General features: G+C 36.5%; 1 protein-coding gene across 4 annotated transcripts; it reads right to left on the reverse strand.

Moving 5' to 3' along the window:
• Nucleotides 1-671: 671 nt before the first annotated feature.
• On the reverse strand, nt 672-18,733 carry ogt.2 (O-linked N-acetylglucosamine (GlcNAc) transferase, tandem duplicate 2). 4 transcript variants are annotated; one of them, XM_087280791.1, is made up of 24 exons: nt 18,576-18,659; nt 18,282-18,342; nt 16,362-16,512; nt 15,813-16,056; nt 14,420-15,213; nt 12,460-14,224; nt 11,259-11,375; nt 11,099-11,178; nt 10,817-11,012; nt 9,182-9,322; nt 9,003-9,103; nt 8,754-8,907; nt 8,566-8,667; nt 8,303-8,482; nt 8,050-8,208; nt 7,886-7,975; nt 7,029-7,154; nt 6,436-6,606; nt 6,183-6,299; nt 5,907-6,071; nt 3,987-4,139; nt 3,538-3,790; nt 1,500-1,623; nt 672-1,424 (listed from the first exon to the last, which is right to left on the reverse strand). In XM_087280791.1, the coding sequence occupies exons 6-24, from the start codon at nt 12,460-12,462 to the stop codon at nt 1,244-1,246; spliced, it is 2,613 nt and encodes an 870-aa protein (XP_087136917.1). In that variant the 5' UTR covers nt 12,463-14,224; nt 14,420-15,213; nt 15,813-16,056; nt 16,362-16,512; nt 18,282-18,342; nt 18,576-18,659; the 3' UTR covers nt 672-1,243.
• Between the last annotated feature and the right edge of the window lie 7,665 nt (nt 18,734-26,398).

Genomic DNA, 26,398 nt, shown 5'->3' on the forward strand with positions numbered 1-26,398 from the left:
CAATAAGTCCATATCAAAATTAGATTTATCTACACGATTAGTCCTTAAGTTCAACGAATTTGTCTTTAAATGCATAGACAGACACACGTATATATAAATTATACAAAATAATCAAAAGACATGGCTTTATGCAAAATTATATAAAGCAATGTGAATAAGAAACAATATATTTTAAATAAAAAAAGTGTTGTGTATGACTCAATTAACTAGAAATGACTCCTTGTGGAGTTTTCTTTTCTACTTATCATTATAACATTTTTCCTATTTACATACCTTTGTAGTGTATGCAAACATTATTTGAAGCATCACTTTCAAAAGGCTATATTTACTTTACTTTGAACACAACCGTAGAAATCTGAATGAGCTGGGGAACTACTGGTTTGGGGAAAAGTGCCCAAAATCCCTAGCAATGCAACATTGTCAAGGTTTATTAACCATATATTCATTTTACAGGACACAATCATTATGTTATATATATATATATATATATATATATATATATATATATATATATATATATATATATATATATATATATATACTGGCAACTTTTCTTGACAGCAAAATAGACAACAATAACCATTTAGCATATTAGTAACAATGTCATATTGGATTAGCTCATAAAATGAAAGGAATGTTTAAAAAAAAAAACACTGCAATATATGCAAATCTTCAAGGTTTCATCATCTCTTTATTTTAGTTTACGTAAAGAGCCTTGAATGGACACCAACAGAGCAAACAAATCAAGAATATCTTATCAGAAAGACAGTGTACAAAACCAGAACATACTTACCTAGACCTTTCCTAGTAAAATCATTTTTAAAAAAATAAAAAAGGAAAAAGAAGTCAAGTGTCAATAAAAGAGCAGTTTGCAGGCCTTTTGTCAGTGTACAAAGTCCCTCCACTGTACAGCTTGTTCACACAGGCACATTTCCAAATGAAAGATGTTGTTTCTATTTTTGATAGCATCCAGACCAAAACGTGATCCGAAGTATGCATCCCAGATGATGTTTAAGTCATGATGACAGCTAAAATAGGTCAAGCACATAAGTTAAATAAAAGACCGAATCTGTGCCAATATTCTCTTTAAATAGAGGAAAGATCCAGAAAACAAACAATAATACAAAATCAGTGGAGTCATACAACACAGAGAGAGTTTTCTGATGGGAAAGAGGTCTGAGTCTTTGTGCACCCCGCTGTCCAGTACGACGGGATGGATGGCTCATGCAATGGAAATTTTAGGTCAGGTGCTCTCGCTGGTCTCCAGAGACTGCATTTTGACCAGGTGGTCAGGTTTGCCTCCGCTAGCGTGATTCTCCCACATCTGCAGGTAAAGTTTCTCCAGGTTCACGGTGTACTGTTTGGTGTTGAAGAGAGGGCTGCAGATCCGCTGCTTCCAGACGCGGGCACGCACCTTCTTCAGGCTGTGCAGAATGAACAACATGTTTCATAGTGTACTTTACAAACCTTTTAGAGGGGAAATGACAAAAGGAACTTACAATTCCATATCAGTGCCAAGCTTTACTGCAATGTCTTCATACTCCTGACGGCTCCGGGCGATGAGTTCAGGACAGCCAAGACAGGTGAGCTGAGATGCAGCAACACATGAAGCCAACGTCTCTCCTGCAGAACACAGTGTGAATGGATAAACTTCAGTTTCTTGAAGAAATTGTCAAATGTTTGCTTGTGCATAAGTCACGCAGTGAAGTGGCTGATTTAACTTTTTCCATTTAACATTGTATATTTTATACTATACAAGTGCTACCAGATTTTTCAAATTGCTTGTTTAGATTGCATGTGTGCCATAAATATTCTTACACTGCCAAGTTTCACTGAATTGTGAAATTCACTGAATTGAATAAGGCAATAGCCTTCTTGGCTGAAATAAAATGACTATTTTCTCCAACAAGGCAAGCTGAGTTACACAGACCAAAATAAAGACAATGCATTCTGTGTCGGAGAAAAACTGACTGTAGATAAACAAGTATGTTTACTTAGCATTTTTCTTGAATACCTGGTATTTTTACGCTTTAGAAGTGTCAAAATCTTACATAAAACACATTTAATGATTAGGTTATGCACTCTGATCCCTGGCTAACATGCTACAAGTGTCCAATAGTTGGTACCCTAAACCATAAAGTTCATTCCGCACTGATAGAATACATACAGCTTGTGCAGTGACATCAGTGACATGCAGTCTAAACCAGTGGTTCTCAAAAAGGGTAATCAAAAGGCCCATCTGGATTCATTTTGTGACCTGCTTTATCTTGAAGAATAATGTATATATATATTTATTTTTTTTTGTTATAATTTAAAGTACTGCAAATATTAAGCTTTAAGTTTGGATCATTTAAATGCAGTTGATATTTCCAAAAGAAAAGTGCACCAGCATGGCCACTTTTAATTTTGAATAAGCCCTCCTGGGTGCTTTGTATACACCCTGAAATAGGGCTGGACGATATTGGAAAAATCTAATATTGCAAGATTTTTTTATTATGTGATACACATTGCGATATGAATACAAGATGAGTTGAGTTGAGTAAATTTTTTTGGTACCCAGAGGTAGACTCTTTTTGCAGCAAAGGTGAAAAACTATTTGGAAAGAATTGATAATTTTAGATTTATCGGCTGGGCCGATAAATGATATACTGTAATATCGAATCGCAATAAAATTTATGTCGATAACAATGATAAGCTTTGGACTTTTTTTATTCTGTATTGATTTAAGAGCCAATCACACAGCATAAATGTGCAACAATAGGAATCTAAAAGTGTGTTGATGTTAGATATGTACCAAATTTCCAGCCACCAAAAAGTTATTGGCCGAAAATTTGTTATGCCATTTAATGGACCCCTCTAATTTTTGTGGCTTCAGTTATTCTTGGGAAACTCTTTTAAATGTGGAAGCATTTATATCATTCAATTTGAAAAACAGTTATTGAGATTGCATTTTTGCCATATCGCCCAGCCCTAATTGGGATGATTCTGTATAGAATATAGTAAACTATTTACAAGCATAAATAACAAATACAATAAACAAAAAAAAGTACAAATTAAATAAACAGCATTTTATTGTTTTCCAGAGGAGTCGAGCTGTATTCAGGTATACTGTATTCAAATAATAAAATAATACTGCATCGTCTTCATTTTATAAACTATTCCATAAAATTAATCGTTGTTAAGTTGTTATGTTAAAAACGGTACAATTTATTATGCCTGAATGCTTTCAAAACCCTCACACAGTCGCCTCAAAAAATACTTGCAAAATCATCAATTATGACTTGACTTTGCATTTACCCGCGATGACCACCCTGAATATAAAGAAAAGATAATGTAATAGTTTGTGTTATATGCCTGCAGGTTAAGTAAAAGTACACCTAATCTACTTGGTAAAGTACGATTCTTGAGAAAAACTATTTCAGCATTTGTAAACTGTTACTTTACAGTACACTTTGAAAGGTTGTGTTAAATTATTTAAGTACACTTGGTTGCTAGAATTATATTATAGTGTTTTTGTATGATCCAAGCTTGTATTACCTGGCATTGTAACCATGGGGGTTCCAGCCCAGAGCACGTCCATGCCTGTGGTGTGGCCATTACAAAGCGGGGTGTCCAGGCACACATCAGCCAACTGTCCACGTCTTACATGCTCCTCTTTGGGAGCCACAGGAGAGAAGATGATGCGAGAGGCAGGCAGGCCCAGATTCTGAGCGTACTGCTGGATATTGGGCTCACCCACGGCTGGGAAGCGCAGCAGCCAGATAACACTATTGGGCACACGCTTCAGGATCTGGTAATCAACAATGAGCACAGTGAGTAGAGCTGCTGCAGAATCAGTTTTACAATAAGCACATGCTGTTTAGTTAAGTTAATCCACTGTAAAATGTTACTCAATTTTGATTTACACAAAAAACTATACTCACAAATAATATAACTATATTAGAGGGAAAATATGTATATATAACAGAAAAATTGTTGAATTTTACATTGGCCCACATCTGCAGGGTTGGAGGGTCAATCTTATAGAGCTGGTTGAAGTTGCAATAGACAATTGAATCATCAGGAAGCCCATATTGTGAGCGGGTGGTCACCACAATTGTTTTAAGAACTTCTTCTCCTGTTGCTGCTTTATTGTTAATCTAAAGAAAAAAGTAAAAACACAGATGTTACTTGTTTAGGTTCTGAAACAATCATGAGGTGCAGTGATGGGATCCTGCCATTTCCCCGTCTTCGTATTAGTCTATCATATAAAACAATTGAGAGATTTTAGATGACTTCAGCTCGCACCATTAATTAGGGGGTCATGCACAGGACATGCTTTACATCTTAAAATGGTATTCTACACATTGCTAAGGAACGTGAAAAGATGCTGAATAGAGTGGAGGAACTATGATGTCAATTTGTATGCAAAAACCTGGAAACGAGCTGGCATTATAGCAGTTTCAGTTCTCTTGTCCCAAAGTCAATAGGTTTTTTGAATGGGATTACGATTAAATCGCTTAAATTAGGTTTGTGGCTAACACAAACTCAAGACACTTTCACATTTTATTCTACGACATAACACATCAGTTACAATCCACTCTTGATTTTTAAAAATCTTTTATGCTTTTTTAAAAAGACGGTTGCTATCATGTTGCTAAATAGGACTACCGGCAATGTCGGAGATATTATACGTCAGCAAGATGAACTCACTGGAATGCAGCTCGCTTGCATTGGGCAGTTGGATTTGTCTCATTAAAGTATTTTTATAAATAATATTTTAATTAATAATTTTTAATTGGAAATTTATATTGTGTGTAGATAATGCCTTTACTTGTTACTTTGTTGATAATTTATTTTAATAAAACAATTTTATGAAGATACGGTTTACCAGTGTAGCCAGTCTGTTTCCTGCTCTCAGTAATGCAAATGTGCGAATAAATTCGTAAAAATACATAAATATTTTCATTTTATTTATCATATTAACATGATCAATTGATTTTTTTCCATAGTGTGTTTTTTTCTTTATGTGAACACATTTAATTCTATCTTAACTGCAATATTTACACTCCTTTTTAAAATGTATAGCATATGTGACTGTATGGGCTCCTTTTCACTGTACTTGTGGTGTGCTGTGACAAAAAAGAATATTGAATGTCGTTCTCTACCCATGAAGGAACTTGCAGGCATTTGATAGACCTGTTAATCACACCTCATCCAGGCATGTATGACGCGCGCATGTTTATGTAAATGTCTTATGATAATACTATGTACGCACATTTATAAAACATGTAGTACATGTTTTAAAACTTTTACAACAACCATAAGGCAAAACAAATGTATTTTCCAGAAAAAAACTATCCAAAAAGCGCGTAGGTCTATATACACATGTGGTTTTCTGCGCATTTGTATTTATTTACAATATATAGTGTGAATTATAATATAAAAAAAATGAGAGATTAAATGCTTGTCATGGACCAGATTTCTAAAAATAAGCTTGAAAAGTTGTCTGTAGCAGGGAGGTGTTGACGTCACAAGCGTGCGCCCAGAAGGCACTGTAGTCCGTTTATAACTTAATGTTAGCTTTTCAGTTTTTGCGTTTGCATTTATGATGTAAAAAGTGATAAAAGTTACATTTTCATGTAAGGATTATCCGGTTGGATAAAACCTGTAAGTGTAATGCACTGTGTTTAAACAGACATATTATTTGCAAATCTTGAAAAGCCTTTGAAAAGGATTTTATCGAGAGAACCAGTTTTATGCTGGCAGCCAATTGGTCTACAGCTCCTACGTCACAGTTCCTCCATCCTATGGCAGTGACAGTGTACAGTGTGCATACCTCTTAGAAAATAATGTTTACGATTCTAAAAAACGTAGTAGGACATGCATCAGTCTGACAACTGCTGAGGGCCTTTAGAGGGCCATACCTGTGTGGTGGCCAGGCCATTGCTGACGGTAAAGCCGTTGATGGTGACCTGGATCTGGCCTTGGTTAATCATGTTAATGATGGCCTCAGCAGCGGTGTTCATAGGGATGATGGGCATGGACAGGGCACCATTACTATCAGCCGCCACTTGATCATCACATTCCATCTGAAAGAAGGTAATTGATAAGAAAACATAAGCATGTCTGTTTTACATGATAATAGAAATGGAGGTAGATTTTTATTTAATACATCTTTTTAAAGTGATGTTTTTACTAGCCTTCAAAACTTTGACATCCGGCAGGCTTTCCAGGAACACTTTTAGATCAATGCCATTCAGCACAATGCGATTGTCAAAAATGTGCCCATTTGACTTGAATTCGACAATTGCTTTTTTCTATTGGGTAAAAAAACACAAATCTTCACTAAATCTTCAGCTAATTTTTTTCCATAGATGCCACAAAACCATTTTAGTGCTACTTTTTGAGCACACACAATAAAAAAAAACATTAAAAAAAAAAAAAGAATCGTACCTTAAGGTGTGGGAACATGTTAGCATGATCCCCAATGAAAAATGAATTTGGCATGTACACCAGAGTCTCTGAGTACTGCTTTGCAACCTCAATGGGAGAAGTCACCTTATCCCCAACTATGTAGTCCATAAATGGAGCTCCACTGGTGCCTGGGTATCCAAGCCACATGACCTAAAAATATTGTGAGAAACAATTAATATTAAGCCAGCCCTTTTTATATGATCAGGAACCAATACAATGCCAATACAACACAATCTTACAATTTTTACTCAACAATAACAAATTAAATTGATCAAGAGTAGCAATTAAAACATTATTGGAAGGCTGGTGTCCAGCAGATTTTAGCTCCAGCTTGCCTTATCACATCTGCATGGATATTTCAAGAAAGCCTAGTAGTGCTTGATTAGCTAGCCAAGTTGTGTCTGATTGGGGCTGGAACTAAATTTTGCAGGACATCAGCCCTCCAGACTTCCTATTCAATGCATGTTACATAACTCTCATATTTAAAAATGCATAAATTCCAAGCACAGATACACACACACACACTTCTTTAAGTAAATGACATTCAATAAATGGTTCTTTCAGATGCCAACCTGAATGGGTGCTGGCCGCAATGCGAACAGCTCATTGCGTGCTCCTTTAGTATAACCGTTCATGTTGACCAGGATGTGGATTCCATCTTGATGGATCCTGTCTGCAGCTTTTCCATTACAGGGAATCTTTTAAAGACAAAAAAATCATGATATTAAAACAGACAAAAAAAAAGAAAAGATTAAAGCGTGTTGTGGCAGTTTTTCAAAGCAGTTTTAAAAAGTGGTGGGGCATCATTGCTATTAATTCAATATCCATTACATTAACACCAGAAGCAGCTTCAACAAAACTTTAATCAGCACAAACCAGCACAAATTAAGTAAGGACAGACAGTAGAGACATCTGCCGATGTTTTGAATTTTGTGGTTCGCAAACTTCACACAGGTCAATAATAGCAAAAAAATTATATAACTAGAAGAAACACTTACATTATATTGTTCCTAAATTACAATGATTCAAATTATGCACCTTAAAATGGTAACACTTTATTTTGATTGTCCATTTGAGTATTAGTAGACTGTCTGGTTAATATCTGTCGATACTGCTCCTTCAACAGACATTTAACTGATTATAAGAAACTAACCCTAACCCCAACCTAACAGTCTACTTATAATCTAATGAGAATTAGTTGGCATGCATATGCAATGTAAGATAAATTCAACATACGGACCATCAAAATAAAGTGTAACCCTTAAAACTGGTACAATCACAGTGGAACATTCAGCCTATAGTATTTTTAACCATATTGTAATTTCTTCCTTACAAAACACAGTTTTTTTCTTTTGTCTATTTTTTGTCAAAACCTGAGATAAGAAATGTGTAGTTCTGCTTAGAATTAGCCCAGGACAGATATCCTCACATGTGAAAGGTCAATGAAGTGATGAGCCTCAGCCATGACTTTAACTCTGAAGTTGGTGCCGTCATCTGGGCTGAGAGCATAGCAGAACACCTGCAAAAATACAGCAGTATGTTTACAAGATCACCACAGTACAGAAGTATCTACATAACAATCCTACTGCTCACCTCAAACTTCTCAGAGTTGTGCATGCCAGGGATTGATTGCATGAGATGGGAAGTAGGATGGTTGCCAAAGTCAGAGCTAATGTAACCCACTCGCAATCGACCTGAACTGGCTTTCAGGTCCTTTGGATGCTCATAAGCAGTTTTATGAAGAGCATTGATCTGTTGAACAAAGAAAAAATAAACACTGAAGCTCATACAGATAAAACATACAATACAAATAAAAAATAAATGTCAATATTTGTAATAAACACACCTTGTCAAGACACAAGTTGCCATGTCTCTCTGCAATGGCCTTGCGGAAACCGTGTGAGAGAGGATAAAGCATGCTGTGATGCGGATGCACAGATGGCAGGCGGTTCTTCTCCAATTGATCAGCAACAATGCTCACCAGTTTCTTCATGCGCTCGTCATAATCAGTCCAATCACATACAATCTAAACACCAGGGAACAATGCAAAAATCATACAAGAATGCCCAATGTGCAATAAAAAGAGACAAATTTAGTAAGCCTGCATACCTGTAGACAATGAGCAAGGTTACAATAAGCATCTGGGAAATCTGGCTTGAGCTTCAGCGCAGTGCGATAAGATGCAATTGCTTCAGGAATGTTCCCAGAGTCCTTTAATTGACAAATGTTGCCATTTAAAATCAAAACAACAAAACTACACACAACTTTAATAAAGCGTATTAATTAAAGATTCCTACTTTGTGTATGGAAGCCAAATTACTGTGAGCATCAGCAAAAGCAGGGTTAATCTGAATGGCTCGAGTGTAGCACCGCAGTGCCCCCTGAATATCCTGCATCTCTTTCAGAGTGTTGCCCATGTTGGAGTAAGCATCCGCAAATGTGGGGCTGATTCTGTTAGGGTTCGAGTACAAACAGACAGTAAGAAATCTTTAAAAGACACCAATAAATAAAAAATAAATAAAAGTGTGGCTAAAAAAGAATCTTGCCTGATGGCCTCCTCATAATGCATGAGGGCTTCTTGAAGTTTTCCTTGCTGCTGCAGGACACTGGCAAGGTTTGAATGGGCAGCAGCAAAATCTGGGAACACCTTTACAAAAAAAATATGAAATATATATTATTTAAAACAAATCAGAGGTTTTCAAATGGACTTTTCTGGTCCACTCACCTCCAGTGCTTTCCTGTAGAGCTGCACGGCCTCCTCAATGTTGCCCTGCTCACGCTTGATATTGGCCAGATTGTTAAGGGAATCAGCGTGGGTTGGGCACAGACGCAGAGCAGTGTTGTAACACTCTTCAGCTTCAGAAACCTAACAGAAAAAATAAAAATAACTAGACAGTGAAACTCATTGACTTCAAGGTTTAGTTGACCAAAATTGGAAATTCTCTTATTAATCACTCACCCCCATGTTGTTCCAATCCCCTGAGAACTTTATTCATTTTTGGAACATAAATTGAGGATGAAATTTAAGAGCTCTCTCATCCTCCACAGACAGTAACGCAATGGTCCTGAGATGTCCAAAGACCAGAAATATAGTCATAACAATCCATGTGATTTCAGTGGTTCAACTGTAATAATATGAAGATCCAAGAACACTTTGTATTTGTGCAAACAAAAACACAAAAGGTGAAGACAAAGTAAAAACAACTTTGTACACCAATGCCCTCTGTATCAGATCAGGGTACACATTTACTACAGTCAATATGCTGCTGGCTCTAAAGGCCAAGACACACCAGGTCTACAGTCAGCCATTGGCCTATGTTTTGCAGTGTCGATCTGGCTTGTTGGTTCAGTTTGTTTTACATATCGCCTACACGTTTGTACAGATGCCAGTAGACAACACAGTTGATTTTCGTCAGCACTAGTTGTTTGGCACCGACTTGGTGGTCATGGCCATAATGGCAACACATAGCACCGCCCAAAGTAAATGTGCACCATATTTACAGTGTTCTTGAAGCGTTATGATTACAGTTAAATCCCAGATACCACATAGAATCTTTTGACAGTGTCTTTGGTTTCTTTTCTTGACTTTGAATGTCTCAGGACCATCGCTGTCTATGGAGTATGAGGGAGCTCTCAGATTTCATCTAAAATATCTTAGGGTGTACTCGCCTTAAACGGAGCCCGTGTGCAAGTGTCTGTCCTCCCTTTTCCCCAAGCGGCCCGCATTCAAACATTTTTACCTTCCGAGCCTGATTACACTATCAATAATGCAACTGCACTAACTGCTTTAGTTATATTGTTTTGATTAATATGAATGATTAATACATCCATATGAAACATCCCTTAAAAGTGACGTTGCATCTTCAGCTTCACGCCATACCGAAATGCAACCTGGCCAGCCTCTACAAACTGGGCCAGGGCCAGCCAACTCACACTTGTCAAACAAACTGGGATATGGGGGTCAAACATGCCAGGGAGTGGTTTGGATAGCCTAGTGTAAGTACACCCTTAATTTGTGTTCTCAAGTTGAACAAAGGTCTTAGGAGATTGGAACCACATGAGATTAAGAAATTTAAAACAGACTTTTCATTTCTGGATGATCTATTTTAAAATGTGTGGTCATACTTGCTACAGTAAATGTTAAGGTCATTTTAATAGGTATATTCATTTAAAGTTGAAAAGTTCCCAACACAAATTTTGCAATGGTTCAAGCTGGTGAAATTATCATGAAAATTTAATTAACTGACAAACAAAAAATCTGCTTAATTCGAAAGCGATTACTGTTGGCTTAAAATTAAGCCTTCACAACTGTAGCAATGTGTCCATTGTCAGAAGCAAGAACGCAAGTGTGGGTTCTTACATTGCATTTTTCCTTCATAGCATTAGCAAGATTGCAGTATGCATCAGGAAAGTGTGGCTGCAGCTCAATGGCATGACGGTATGTGTCAATGGCCAGGTCGATCAGACCCTGTTCATAATACACACAAGCCAGGTTTCCATGGACAACCGCGTGATTTGGGCTCAGACTAAGGGCTCGCAGATACGCAGCAACGGCTCTGCAGAGGAAACCATTGACAAGCATGAGACTGACTCTAAATTATTATGATATCAAAATATAATGATAGAAGAAGTGACCCTTTACCTGTCAAAGATACGAGCCTCTTTCAGAACATTACCCAAGTTGATGTAAGCATCCAGAAAGCTTGCGTCCAATGTCACTGCCTGTAAACCCATTAAAGAGCCAAATGAACGTTACATTAAATCATATTATTTTTCAAAGTGAGATTGTCGTATTTACCAACCTTTTCAAAATGATGGATGGCCAGCCAGATCTCACCCTGGGCATTGAACACGCAGCCCAGGTTACTCCAGGCAACAGCAAAGTTTGGCTGAGTTTCAATTGCCTTCAGGTAACAACGCTTGAACAGATTTACAACAAAACAGGAGGTAGTGGACAGAGGAGGAGTTGTAAAAGAGTAGAAATCAAAAGACAAAAGAAAAAGAGCAGACAAAAAATAGATTAATCATCCAATCTCATAAAAAACAAAAGTGAGCCTACAGCATGGGCTTGCGTGCGCAAATTTCTGCCGCGCTAAACTGCACATTTTTCCTACGCTGCGCAAATCCAACCAACACACCAACTTACATTCTTCAGTTATGCAGTTTTGAATGAACTTTACTATTACAAGGTTGCATTTAAGACTAGAAAAAAGTGACCTGATGCAGAGAAAAGTCACAAGACATTTTCTAATGAATGTAATTACATTATATAAGTAAATTTCACAACCTTAAATGAAAGTGTAGCATGCAGGTGGATATCCCTGTAATGCAAGCGCATAATGCTAGGCAGGTGACCTGCACTGTAGTCACTGCTTGCGCTATTTCTTCGAGCACCTGCATTTGCCTGCGCTAACGTTAGCAAAATGTGCAGACTGCACCCCTGTGATGATCCAACTCCTCACCAGACTGTCACACAAAACTTTAAAACCCTCTAGCCTTTGGAGCATCAAAAGAAATGAGATCTTACTATGAAATCTATTAAGGCCTTAGGAGGCTATTCATTGAAGAGTTAGCACTATGAAAGGGCCAATGTCAATTTCATGTTTAGGGTTAGGTAGCCACTGGGTGCCATGCTAGCAAGAAGGGCAAACAGGTCTGCAGTCTGCAAGGCAGGGGATGAGGGGAGGGGAAAATCGCAGTTCAAGCTTTTTCATCGCAGCTTTTCGCTGCGCGGCCCTTGCGTCACTGCAGGCTCACAGCGCATCATCTGCTCAGCAGAACACTGCAACTCCAAATAAAGGAGAAAAATAAATTATAATTAAAAGCAACAGGAAAAAAATCAACACGTAAGAGAGTTAGAAGGTTGTTACTATACATTACACTTGTCATTCACTTTTATTTAATAGTTTTCTGGCTTGTTTTTGTTCCTTAAAGGAAGTCACAAGACAGAACTCAGGCATTGGAGTAGATGTTTGTCTTTCTTTTCTCTTACAAACCCGTTACCATATTTTTGGACTTTGTCTGGGGGCGGCCGCAGCTGGAAGAGGAGAAGACTGATGATGCCCTAGTGTTCCTGTCCACCGGACCACACCTACGCAGGAATAGTGTCACCCACCTGAAACCTTCTAAATAACAATATCAGTGGTGGAAAAACCAAAAGAGACAAAATAAGAAAACAAGAGCGTTAGTAAAAGTTGGCAATTAAGACATTTCATATGGACATCAACACTTGTATTGACAAAGCAAAACAAGTCCAACATAAAAAAGTAAAGAAAAGAAAAATGATCTGATACAAGTTTAAACCCATGCAATGAAAGGGATTTCACAGTTTCAAAACAGGAAAATGTTTGCAAGGGGCCAAGAGTGAAGAAAGGCTTTCAGTTGAGTTTTACAAACAGATCTTTCCATTATAGAATCCCATTTTCAAATACAGGTACAGGAGGGAGGAGAACTGGCTTGATCTTGCCCAAAAGAACTGATCACATTGCTTTGGGGTTATTATTAATAATCATAACATCCAAGAGGGAAAAAATGTAATCAATGATCTTTATTTTCCTTTGTTGTACGCTTTGTTTACATGGTTTAATAACTTGTTTGCATTTTCCTGTCCTGGCCAATGGATAAGGAAAAAAGTCTGGGGTTTAAAAACTTCATAATCATCTAGAAGCCTCCACAGCTCTAAAATAAAGAGGTCATTGCTTTTTGCTGCACGTGTATAATTCTCTCTATCATGATATCTGACGCGTGCAGTGGAGTGCAAATAGTGATCTGTCTGCCTGACACAGTCCAGGGCTGATGCAGTGTTGGAAACACATAAACCCTACCAAACCCGGTTAACTCCATCTGAATGGTCAACATTGTAATTTGATGTAGTGATGGGAGAAAGTGAGGATGCAAATGGTTCAGGTTCAAGTCAGATGCACAATGGTGCCCTTGAAGAGGATCTGTTGGGCTGACCTAGGGGTCAGGCAGACAGTTCAAAGCGCGCACACTCCACAAGCCCTGAGCAAGCGCGTGGGGGGAGTTAGAAGCAACAGAATTGGTGGGGGCCATTGGCACCCTTGACACTTCCCCACTTCACCCCCCTGAGGCACTAAATAAGAAGGCTTCTAACTAACAGGTGGAGAACTCTCTTTACAATATCAAGTCAACAACCCAAAGACTCACCAAAACCACAAAAGGTGTGTAGTGGTTGGTAATGCTGGAAAGTTAAAGCCAAATGCAAATGTTGAAAGAATTAAATGATTTTGTATAACACAAATTACAAGAATTCAATAGGTGTGTTAAAAGCCTTCTTATTTTTTGCATAGCAAAGATCACTACCTCCATCAGTTCTTTTATTTTCTCTAAGACCGAGCCAGCAAAATCCATCCAATAGACTAAAGGGAAGAAAAACCTGGTGGCATAGGTTTTAGGACCCTTGTTTGGCAAGATACAGAAGAGCCTAGCCTTTCTTTTTTTGTATGGCGTCAAATGGGGGCAGAACAGGCAGTAATCAGACTTAGAGAAAAATTAGAGTAGTTGGACAGAGGGGGTGTGTCTCTAACCTAGCCATTTCAATGAATAAAACAAAATGATAGAGTAGAAGGAAAAGTTTAACCTTGTTGAATTTTAAGAGACTTTTAGTGCAGGGCTTCTCAAAGTCCAGACTCTGGTGCAGATATAAAGAGAATTTAATCGAGACCCAGCTCAATTTTATTTTTCTATTGTGGGTAAGGCATTAAAATGTGGATTCGCCACTTTGATAAGTGCAATTTGAACTTGTACTCTTTCTTTTAATGAGTCCAAGATGAAACCGAAGCCAATGTTTAAAGGTTCCTGCCAATGATAACTGATATAATAGGACAAAAGTCCTCACCAATGGAAGTGTATGAATGGCCGAGGATGCCAGCTTTCAGAAAAGAAAGGTTGACAGTTTTTAATGTGGATTCGCCACTTTGATAAGTGCAATTTGAACTTGTACTCTTTCTTTTTATGAGTCTAAGATGAAACCGAAGCCAATGTTTAAAGGTTCCTGCCAATGATAACTGACATAATAGGACAAAACTCCTCACCAATGGAAGTGTATGAATGGCCGAGGATGCCAGTTTTCAGAAAAGAAAGGTTGACAGTTTTTAGAGATCATCCGGCAGAGAGGTATGAACATATTTTGTTCCAATAAAACACAAAACTGTTTGATTTGTAATGGGTTGGAGTTGTGAAGAGTGGAAATGTCAAACATTACTATGAAACAAAGTATAGTCAGCTGACGAAGCACAGACAGCGCCACATCAGAATGCTCTGTATTTTGCGTCATGTTTTATCTGACCAAACACTGACTTTGTTTTGTTCATAAAAATAACTGACACTTACATTAAGTGTCATTTGGTCACATTTGCATTGGTTATTAATGTATTTTTTATGCAAAAGATCTTTGTTTCTTACACTTTGTTGTAACCAATTTTTTTTCCAGGCCTTAGACACTAATGAAAGTTCAAATTCAGAACTTTGCATTGGGACTTTGAGAACCCCCGTTTTAGTGAGTGAAAAGCAGGTGACCGGATGGCTCTGAGTACACACTTTTCTAGTTCTACTGAGGTTAGAACTGTAGGATGATAGGCTAGATGGTGATAATAGCCTACAGATTGATTTTAAAGAAAAAGCAAAATCATTACATAAAAGTGAAAGGGCCGATATTTTTTAACATACCTTTGCCTCTTCAAGGCGCCCAAGCGCTTTAAGCAGGTTACCCAGGTCACTGCGTACACAATACAGATCCTGCAAAATAAAAATAAAAACAATAATCATTATATTTTTAAGTTTCTTCATTATTTTTTTACGTTTCAGGCCATATTTAAAATTTGACAAACACTTAAACTGTCAATATTTGTTGCATTCCGAGTCTGTATACTGTTATACTGCAAAATAATGACAAATTTACAAAAACAAACTTATCCAAAATGCAGACAAATTTGATAATGCAAAAAACTTGTTTTCTGCACTTACACTATCCATTTAAGTCTATCTAGTCTCAAAGCAAACAAGGGAGTGAATATGTTAAAACAAAATGTCTGAGAAAAAGAGACTTTGGAAAAAATGAATCAGCAGTTTAAATAGAATTCTACAAGAACAAAACTACCAGCAGTTTATATATGATAGGTGCTGGTTGAATGGTATTACTCACAGTACCATTACAAAGCAAACACAAGTGCTCAAACAAACTGATTTATGAATCTTAAATTTGTTAAATGAGATAAACAGCACATTACTGCATTGTGTCACTAATCACTTCTTGCATTCAGTTTGTTAGTTCAAGACAAGCTCCAGTTCAAGACACCCGAACATGAACCAGGCTGGCCAAATTTAAAAAAACTTACAGGATTACAATGAAGAGCAGACACATATGCTTGAACTGCTCCCTCCATGTCCCCTGCTGCCACCAAAGCCGCTGCCAGATTGATGTATCCATCGATGAAGTCTGGTTTGAGACGAAGAGCTTGACGATAACGTTCAATGGCCTCCTGCAGTTGACCTCGTTCCTTGTGAACGTTGCCCAGGTTAGAGTAGGCCTCAGCTAGCATGGGGTTCTGCTTGGTGGCCAGAGTGCTAAATTGAAATGACCTACGTGCATTTTCAAGTAAATCAGACAAATGTTTGTTGTTTTAATCATATTGTGACTAAAATGTACAATTTAAAAACTTTAAAATGAAAATTTATTAAGAATCACATGCAGAATTCTAAGAGCATGAATTATAAAACTAAAAAGGGATTTTTACATGTTAACTAGCATGTATTTGTTTTGCAAAAAGGTCGCAACCTATATTTTCGATACTAAGAAAAATCTGCAACGCCATTATGACAAACGTCATACCACTCCATCTTCCCAAAAAAAAAAAAAAAAAGAATCATAAAGTTTTTCATCTCACATGTCTAGCCTGCGACACTGGAAGTGGATAGAGGAGAGCAGCAGCAGCACACCAGTATTATCCGGCTCTTGCCTCCACAGCTGCATACAGTGGTGCTCTGCTGCCTCAAAATCTCCTGACTGATATTCACGGTGCGCCAGCTCTGCCAACCCTTGGAAGGAAAGAACATGTTTGGTTGGTTCTGAAGCACCAACACAACCCAGAGGAGGGGAAAACGGCATGTTAGAAGAAATGGAAATGATGTAAAAAATAATAATAATAAATAAATAATAAAACTTCATATAAACACTATTCAGTGCAAAACCATTTAATGCAGTTATAATAGGTGCATAATATGTCACAAAAATTATCAATATCACGACAATAGTATATGCAATAAACATATTGCAGATGCATGATAAATTGCATTTTTTGCATTGCTTATCCAAATTATAAACAAATGGGGCCTTACTATCTTTATCCCCACCTAACCAACTAGTTCTGTTATTGGCTGGAGCAGGTAAACCCAGAGCTGAAATTCAAACACTAATCATGGGAGTCAAAACAAGAGGAAAATTACAAGAACCAATCAGTCACAATATTTTTCAGAAAGTTGTCACTAATTAAGCATTTTAAAGGCTAATCTTTTTAGTCTAAATTTGAATCAATTAGATATGTAAATATAAATTTTATCTGTTCATTTTAACAACATTTCATAAATGACTTAAAAAAATAACTAATAATTTCAATAATAGCATTTTTCTAAGGAAAGGTTGTATAAGGGTTATTTCAATATTTAAAAACAATATTGTATATTTTTCCAGCATAGTGCAGCCCTAACTATGGCATTTTTTCTAACACCAGCACTAATGGTTCCTCAAAGGATTATAGCAATTTTGATAAACTATAAATCAACAAACAAACAGACCAACAAGAAACAAATTAATGGTTAATTAAAAGAAATACTGCATTTAACATTTATAATAAAAGTTATAAATAATAAAGGCAGATGTTGAATTGAATGGGGACAAAAATGTAAACTGGAGAAGAGCATAATGTGATAAGAACATGTGAAGAACAAATTAAGTTATTTGTTGCAAAGTTGCTGAAAATTCAGAATTTAGAACAAACTTCCTTTCAAATCACAAGTTACTAAGTCACAACAGGTATTTCTAAAATTATATTTTGATACATTTATATTTATGCTCATACATATTCATTTTCCCTCTGATTAAACATATTTGGCTCCATTTTAAGCTACAGCATTTTGTGAAACATTTAATTTGTCCACCATCATGACTCATAAAACTATTATGTGCTGGCATAATTTTCAACAAACATTTTTAAAAAAAGTTTTTTTTATTACTCTATTGTTATGATTTTATTACTACTCATGCTTAAGTCCTAACCTTTGTGACTTTCTGTTATTAAACAGAATATGTTTATGGGTTTGAACACAAAAGAAGATATTTTGCTAAATGTTGAATGCTGTAATCACTCAGTTCTACAGTAGGTTAATAAACAAATGCTACGGAAGACAATGCTCAAGGTTTTAAACCAGCAGATTTAATGATGACAAAACTTTCATATCCCTTTATAGGTGCAAAAACGTGTTTTTTAAACTTTTACTACAGAAAACTCTATTGTACATTCTCTGCATTTTACAAGGACACCTGACTCACCATTGTGATAACCTTAGCAAGTTTCTACTTTGTTGACACTAATGTCGTTGAAAACGGTTTATATCTGCCTTTAAAATTTGAATATGAATTGTAAACTTTCTGTTATCCTATTTAACACTGTCACTGTCAGAAATTACAATATTAAGTGACAAATAAACCATTCTTTAAATAAAAAAATAACTAAATCTAAAGGTGGATATACCATCGTCACTACAGCGCTGAATATGTGGACTCAAACATTAGCTTTTGTCTTGTTTACCTGTGCTGTCAGCCGCGTTTCCCACCGAGCTCGCCATCTCTCCTTCACTCTTTACTGGATCCTGTGCAACGGTTGACAGTGTATCGATTTAGGATATGTAAAATATAAAGGTCTCAAGTTTGTTATATTTAGTTATTTTTAACTAGATTTGTATAATATTGCAAGAAACGCTAAAATTGCATTTTAAACAGCGGGTGGTCATCGTGCAGCTACAGAGGTGACGCTAAAAGACAATACATTAAACATTTAGTCTAAACTGCTGATAAAAGGCGAGTTTGTGTTCAGTATTTTTACCATTGCGGTATTTTGAGCAAAACAAGGCTTTTCAGTTTCCAGCGAAATGGCGGATGTAACCGGGGGAAGCAGCCTTTTCCTTCTGAACGTTTGTTCCTTGTACGCAAACAAACTAAACGTCTTGCGTAGTTGCCCAGTTATCATACGTATCTTTGAATGGAAAAACGCATGACGGTCATAGTTAACGTACGCTATACCGGTTTCTACGGCAAGTCAAATGGTTCAAAATACAGTCTCGTTTCTCCCAGAAACTCGAAAATAGCTCTAAAGAGATATTTGGAATCAGGGTCTCTAGGAAAAACTTATTCATTTTTCGGGAGACACATTATTCTGATTTCAAAACCCAAGGATAAAAGAGCATTAAATAATCTTCGACCTATCACACTTCTTAATCCAGATTACAAAATATTATCAGGGGTAATTGCTGCTAGATTAAAGGTCGGTCTTCCTCAAATAATTAGCGAAACTCAATCAGGATTCTTAAAAGGTAGATCTATTCAAAACAATGTTAGGCTTGTTCTGGACATGCTAGAATGCAATAATTTTATTGAAGAAGAGGATTTTTTTTAAGCATTTCAAAAAGTAGAACACCAGTTTCTTTTTCAAACCCCAAAGTTTTTTGGTTTTGGTTCAAATTTTATAAATATCATTAAAATGCTTTACAAGGACATAGTTCAGTTGCTAATAAACAAAAAGGTGAACAGAGGAATAAGTCAAGTATGTGGAAGCTCTCTATTATTAATTTTGGTTGAAGAACTATTAGCAATTCTTGTAAAAAAAAAAAAAAAAAAGAAAGAAAGAAAATATTGCAGGGATTAAATTTAAGGAACACAATTTTTAGTTCATTAATTTAGTTCATTAATTAGTCAGCTAACTGATGATACGACTCTTTTTTTTAAAAGACCATACACAAATCCCCTTAGCTCTTAAGCTAGTTGAATGTTTTTCTAAAGCCTCAAGTTTACAATTCAATAACATCAAAATGTGAATTGATGGCCATCCACGAGAACCCTTTGACCTCATTTTATAACATCTCCGTTAAAAATAACTAAAATATTTTATTATTATTATTATTATTATTGTTATAATTACGTTTCCCAGCGATGGGTTGCGGCTAAAAGGGCACCCACAGTGTAAAAACGTGCTGGATAAGATGGCGGTTCATTCCACTGTGGCGACCCTGGATTAATAAAGGGACAAGAACAAGAAGTCGACAAGAAAATGAAAGTATTTCTAGATTAATTTATGCATGCTTTGCATTATCCATTTTATCCAAAAAGTTAAAAGAAATAAATAAAATGAATTATGATTTCATTTTGAGTAAAAAGTATCATTATATTAGGAAAGATGACATTATTAAGGAATATAGTGAAGGTAAATTAAAGGCTATAGATTTTGATATTATGAATGGAGTACTTAAACTTAAATGGCAGCAAACATTTATAAAAAATGAGGATTCTTATTGGTTTGTAATCCCTTCTTATTTGTTTAAAAAACTAGGAGGTATAAAGCTTTGTTTATAATGTGACTTTGAATTATCTAAAATTTCACTGAAACTTTCCAATTTTCATAAGCAGGTTTTGTATTGGAAAATGCTGTACAAACATAACTTCAGTCCTCATAATGTGTCATTATGGAACAATCGCTGTATTTTAACGCAACGTAAATCTTTTTTTTTTTTTTTTTTTTGGAGGACTGGTGGCAAAATGGTATTTGGTCAGCACTGCATATTTTGCATAAGAATGGTTGTTTTGATAGTTGCAATTAGCTTGGTACTATCTTTAAATTTATTGTGTTAAAAAAGATTATTTAAAAGTATTAGATGTATTCCCTTACCATTAATTAATATATTAAAAGAGATACTATTCCACTGTCACGCCAAAAATTCTGGATAATAAAGTAGGTAAGCTAAATTTTATTGACAAGAAATGTACAAATACGTTTATTAGAAAGTGTCTTATACAGGAATACTAGCTGGTCCTATTAAAAGAAATTATATTTTCCAAACTTTTAATAAGAATTTAGTTTTAAAAACTCGAAACTACAAAAAAGTACATTTTAAAATTATCTATGATATTTTCCCTGCAAAGGAGTTTCTGAGAAAAAGATTTAAACGTGAAATGTATTGTTTGTCAATTTTGCAATAGTGATATTGAAACTGTTGAACATCTATTTCTACATTGTTATTTGGTTAATTCTTTCTGGTCTAATGTGAACAACCGGATAAAATAATACATTTCAAGGTTTCCTTCTATTTGTTGGGACATTGTGAAATTTGGAGTACATTTGGACAGCAAAAATGATGACTTAACTGTAAATTGTTTACACATTTTACTTAAATTCTTCATTCACAAATGTAGAATTTTGAAAACAGCTCCTCAACTGATTGTGCTTAAAAAGGAGTTTGCCACAAATGCCACCTAGAAGCTTTAAAAATAATGAAGGGTGAGAAGGCTAAACAATTGTATGATTTGTTTCTAGAATATGGTTTTATTTAACCCCTTACAGAGTTTCTGTTTAAAGTCTGCACGGGTTACTCTTTTTTGTACATTGTATTCATTTTTGTCTAATTTTAGGGTTTGTATTTGATTCACTGTATATCTGACATGTCTCAGTCAGTTTGTGCAAGATTATTTTTGGACTGAGTTTGGACAAAATTTTTTTGTTTTTGAAAGGCAAAATAAAAATAAAAAAAAACAGGGCCCTATCATACACCCGCCGCAGTGGGGCGCAAGACGCGGCGCAATAGCCTTTTAGTTTCTGCTTGGTGCAAGAGTCATTTTGAGGCGTTGCGCTATGCTGTTTAAATAGCAAATGCATTAGCGCTCATTTGTGCGCCCATAGGCGTTCTGGTCTAAAAAGGAAGGCGTTCTGAGGCGGACCGCTGGCGCAATGCTATTTTGAGAAACTATAATAGGTTTTTCATTAGACCAAAACTAACCCGGTCTAAACTCCGGCGCAGAGTTGCACCTCGCTTACGCACTGCTTAATACGCACAAGAGAGCAATAGGCAAATATCTTTACATATGAAAAAATTTTAATATTAAGGATATATATAGGATATTATAAGAATAGATATAGGATATAAATATAAAGGATTAAAATATTACAAAACATATTATTTTCTAGCCTATATAAATATGAAAAACCACTGCTTTTATGTCTTCTTCATCTCAGGAGGCTTTTTCAGGTCATTCATAACAATTTGCTTTTGTATAATGTTATCATTATTAACAGTATTATTTAATATATCCATATTTATTTTTTTTTTATTAAAAACAAGCTTAGATTTGCCCACCTGTCAGGTTTGAGATCATTCGGGGCATGGCAGGTATATTTGGAAATAACTTAGTATTTTGACCACACTTATCATTATTGTTCATTTATTCGTTTGCTAGAAATTAGAACTGAATTTAGAAATAGTTTTGAAACAAATCTTTGCACTTAACAAACGAAATTAATTATTTATAGGCTAATTGATGTCTGTGCATAAAGGTTTCCCGATCCAAGAGCGAAAGTGAAAAGTAGATCATTTATCTCTCATTCTCAGGCAGTAGATGCTCTGTTTCAACAGTTTTCTGTTAAAAAAACTGTCAACTGTGAACTGTTTGCTTGTGAAATGCTCATTTTTTCCACTTAGACTTACTTTGCGTCCTGTAAATAGCGAATGCGTTATTGGCGCGACGCAGCTGGGTCTTAAAAGGAATGGGAGATGAGACTCTAATTGGTTTATTCTCAAAACACACCTATAACTCATTAAGAAAATAAACTCAACCCTTTTAGACCATGCGCCTTGGCGCAAGGCAGATTTCCCGTCCTTAAATTAGTAAAAACGCGTCCTGACATGCCCTGAAAGCGTTTGCGCCCTGCGTTTTGCGCTCTGCGCATGGACCGTCAAAATAGAGCCCTTAGGCTATCTTCTGGGACCCTTCTGGGTCCGTGAACCATCCGTTTATTTGATTATTCCTTTTATTCTGGAAAACAAAACATCAGAAAAACAGTAAATATTTTGTTTTTCTGTTTATTCTGTAGGCATAAAAAACAAAAACTCATCTGTTATTCTGCTTATTAGCATAAAATAGAATATAAAAATAACAGCCTCTTCTGTTATCAATTAGGTTTTTATAAATATGCAAATGAATGAGAAGTTCTGAAAGCTATAGACCAATTGCCATGTTTGTAAATATTCAGGATGCGCGCACAGGGAGGTGGCAAAAAAAAAAAAAAAAAAAAAGGGAGCACTAGCATTTACAGTGAATGACATCCGATGCGGTACAGAGTTTGTTGTTATCTTACAAATAAGATATATTGATTACATAGTATACATATTATTTACATATATGCTTTCAGCATATTATAACAGCTTGTCACCCAGTGATAAGCACAGTGATTCTACTAAATTAACATTGAAGTGAGCGGCGTTCATCTGACAGATTCATTTGCAAAAGACAAAATGGTTCCAAGAGATTTTACAAGAGAGAAGTTAAAGTCCTACAAGTCTTTGGATGCCAACAATGTTGTTCTGTGTGGTCATGTGCAAGAAATAATGCTCCATGATTACCAGATTCAACACTATGTAGTGCTTAAACCAGAGGTTCTGCCTAGCCAAAGACAAGAAGACGGAACTTTACAAGGCCTGGGTAATTAATCATCAACAAGCAAAACAACTGCATTCTGACATGAACTACACCTGTACGGCAGGGTATGTGAACCCACACATAGAGGTAAAGTTGGTTTTATATTTGCATATTCAGACTTTCTCCTTAATAATATAATTGCATAAAGTGAAGTTTATTTATAAACTAATTTCGAGAGGAGCACTTATGATTAATAGCACCTGGTCCACATTAGCTAGCACTGATTTACCAATCAGCCATCTTCGTCTTGAAGAAGCAGCTTCACTATAGCTAGCTCCGTTAAAGGACCAACCATAAACCAGCATGGACAACCAAAGCAACAGCAACAGCAGCAGCAATAACAACAACAACTCCGAGAGCCCCGCTCTCCTGGGAAACCAAGTTCAATCCAGCCCCGCCAGGCTCCCTCGCCGAATTCGAGGCTCCGATAAGAGGCAGAAGAATAATTCGGTCAACTTCCTCCCGATTACTCACCCATCAAGGATCCCCTTTTCCTTCTGCATCCAGACAACACATCACTTCACCCGATTCATCATACTTACCATACCAGAACATCGGAAACTCCTAGCTGACACCGGAATCACCACCCCCTGTACCCTCCATAAACAACAACTACTAGACTTGTACCACTCAGTAGTCAAGGAAACCCCTCTCCTACGTCAACACCACGATGAAATCCCTGGAGCAGCAGTACACGTCACGCCCCCTACCCACAGCCTTCACTTGCTCAACCAAGAAAAAACGCAAAAAAGAAAGGATCTAAAAGAAACTACGCCCCCAGCCGCACGTCACCAGGACCGAACCAGCAAGAAACTCAGACATTCATTCACCCTTCCAGCTCTCAACTACAGGACTTCCAACCGGAAATAGATCTTCCAAGTGGCCACCAGCACCTCCTTCTAACCTTGGGCTTGAGGATCTCATGAGTTCAAGGCTCTCTCCCGGGACAGCATGCCAAACACGCTCTATAATCAATCATCAGCTAAGGGCGAACACTTGAAAGTATTATTTGTAAACTCTAAATAACAAAATCATATTAGCATATTAGCTATCAAAGTAAAACATTGTTTACAGTCAAATAAACAGTTTTATTGTTGTTTTCAATTCATACATGCAGGTTATTTCAGACCAGATATACAAAGTGGTGTGGTAAACAATATAGGGAGCGCGTCACAAGTTGTCACTGAATGAATGAGTGAATATAAAACCAAGTTTACCTAAATAACTTACACTGTCACGTTTCATTCTTAGCATTCAGTGTCCACAGTTTAATTAACCATATGTAACTGTTTTTGCTGTACTCATTACTGCAATCAAAAATGAGCAATGTGTATGATTCAGCATCACGTGAACTTACCTAATATAACATAAGAACTGCAGAGTCAAGCATTTTTAATTGGGTAGTCACTTCATACAGCTCCCTTTTGGCCAAAGACGTCTGCAGTTGGCATTAAAGCAGTGTGGTGTACGGTAAAAGTTAAATTTTCAATTTTTGGACTCGAATTTGGCATCCTACTGCACATCACGACATATTTACTATTGCAGCCTGTCTTTTTTTTTTTTGCAACTGGGGACCCGCGTGACGTCATGCGTAATGCAAGCTGGTAATTGGTCTATAGTTTTGATTTTTGAATGTTAAGCTCGACAGCATTCAATTTCAAACACAATATAAGGAAAAATAGGAAAAATAAATTTACTTTTTGTACTCACTGAAGTTGGCTGAGCGGTGTGACATGGCAAAATCACATCCATTCAATAAAAGAATATGGACAAATTGACAAAAACATGATGTGTGTAAAGGTTTAACCAACTATATTATAACTTCAGTATTTCATCATTTCACATTATGTCCATAAAGACTGATCCAGTCTTGTGGGACATCAAAAGCACTTTATTTTGATAATGACCCATTTGCATTTATTATGTCAGTAAATGCAAAGAAAATTACTTTCCTAGTGCATAGGAAAAGCCTAGCGGCATTGTGATTGGCCAGATTACCTGTCAATCAAACGGCAAACGAAAGGTGAGTTTCGGCGAGTTTTACATTTCCCACCGGTCATAGCCCACCTCACTCTCCCTCGTCTGAGTACACTGCATTGTTTGGCCTTCTCGAGATTATTTCCACGCAGAAAGCGTAAAAGACACATCTGGAAAACAGCAATCACCTTGATTGTTTTTTGTTGCCGCAATGTATTGTGGGAAACGCACTGTGCAATTTAAAACAGCTAAAAAAAAAAACAAGTAAAGATTTAAACAAGGAATATGACAGCACTTTGTGTGAAAAGCTATGTAGACTCTTTGGTTGCAGTCTAGGCAGCAGTTGAAAATGTAGCCCACCCTCGAGGAGAAATTGTACCAAAACAACCTATATCATTTGGCTTTAAATTGGCAATGAAAATTCGGAAATTGCAGCCAGCAGAACCTGGGAACTTTTCTTCTTACTTGTATCTCTTGTCATTGTTGACTCAGAGCTATGAACAAACCTGCAAAAACAATAGAGAAAAACACTTAAATAAAGAGATAAATAAGCAAATCTATGCAGGGCCAGTTGGCATTTCCGTGTGGACTTTGCATGTTCTCCCCATGTTCACCTAGGTTTCTCCACAAATCCAAAGACATGCACTATACATGTGAATTGGGTAAGCTAAAATTGGCCATAGTGTATAAGCCTGGTTTATACTTCTGCGTCAAGTGACCAGCGTAACCAACGGCGCATGCAATGCTGTGCACTTATGGCTTGTTTACACTGACTGGTACAGTACGGTTCGGGTCAGTACGGGTATCAGGCTTGCGTTTTCACTACCAAGGGTACCCTTTTAGTGGGCGTGGTGTATGAAAAAGTTTCAGTCAACGTCATTTTCGCTTGAGAAAATGTCTACAATAAAGCTGTACGGGTCGCTCGCATATCATATGAAAAGCACTTCTCACAAAACAGAAGCTTTACATACATAAATACTTCTCTATAAATGTTTATTACTAATTTTTTTATGAACATGAGTTGATTATACTGCAGATCAATGACTAAATAGCTTACTGTAACGTCTGTAATTATATTAAACAAATAAACAAATGAACATATATGAACACTTACAGCCCCTTACAGTCCCCAATATGGTACCAACTACAGAAAAAGTACACACAGCAGACAATTTGTCCTTAATTAGGTTCAAAACAACACAAAGTATA

Source organism: Danio rerio, chromosome 14 (genome assembly GCF_052040795.2).
Source record: "Danio rerio strain M-AB ecotype USA chromosome 14, GRCz13ab, whole genome shotgun sequence".
NCBI lineage: Eukaryota > Metazoa > Chordata > Actinopteri > Cypriniformes > Danionidae > Danio > Danio rerio.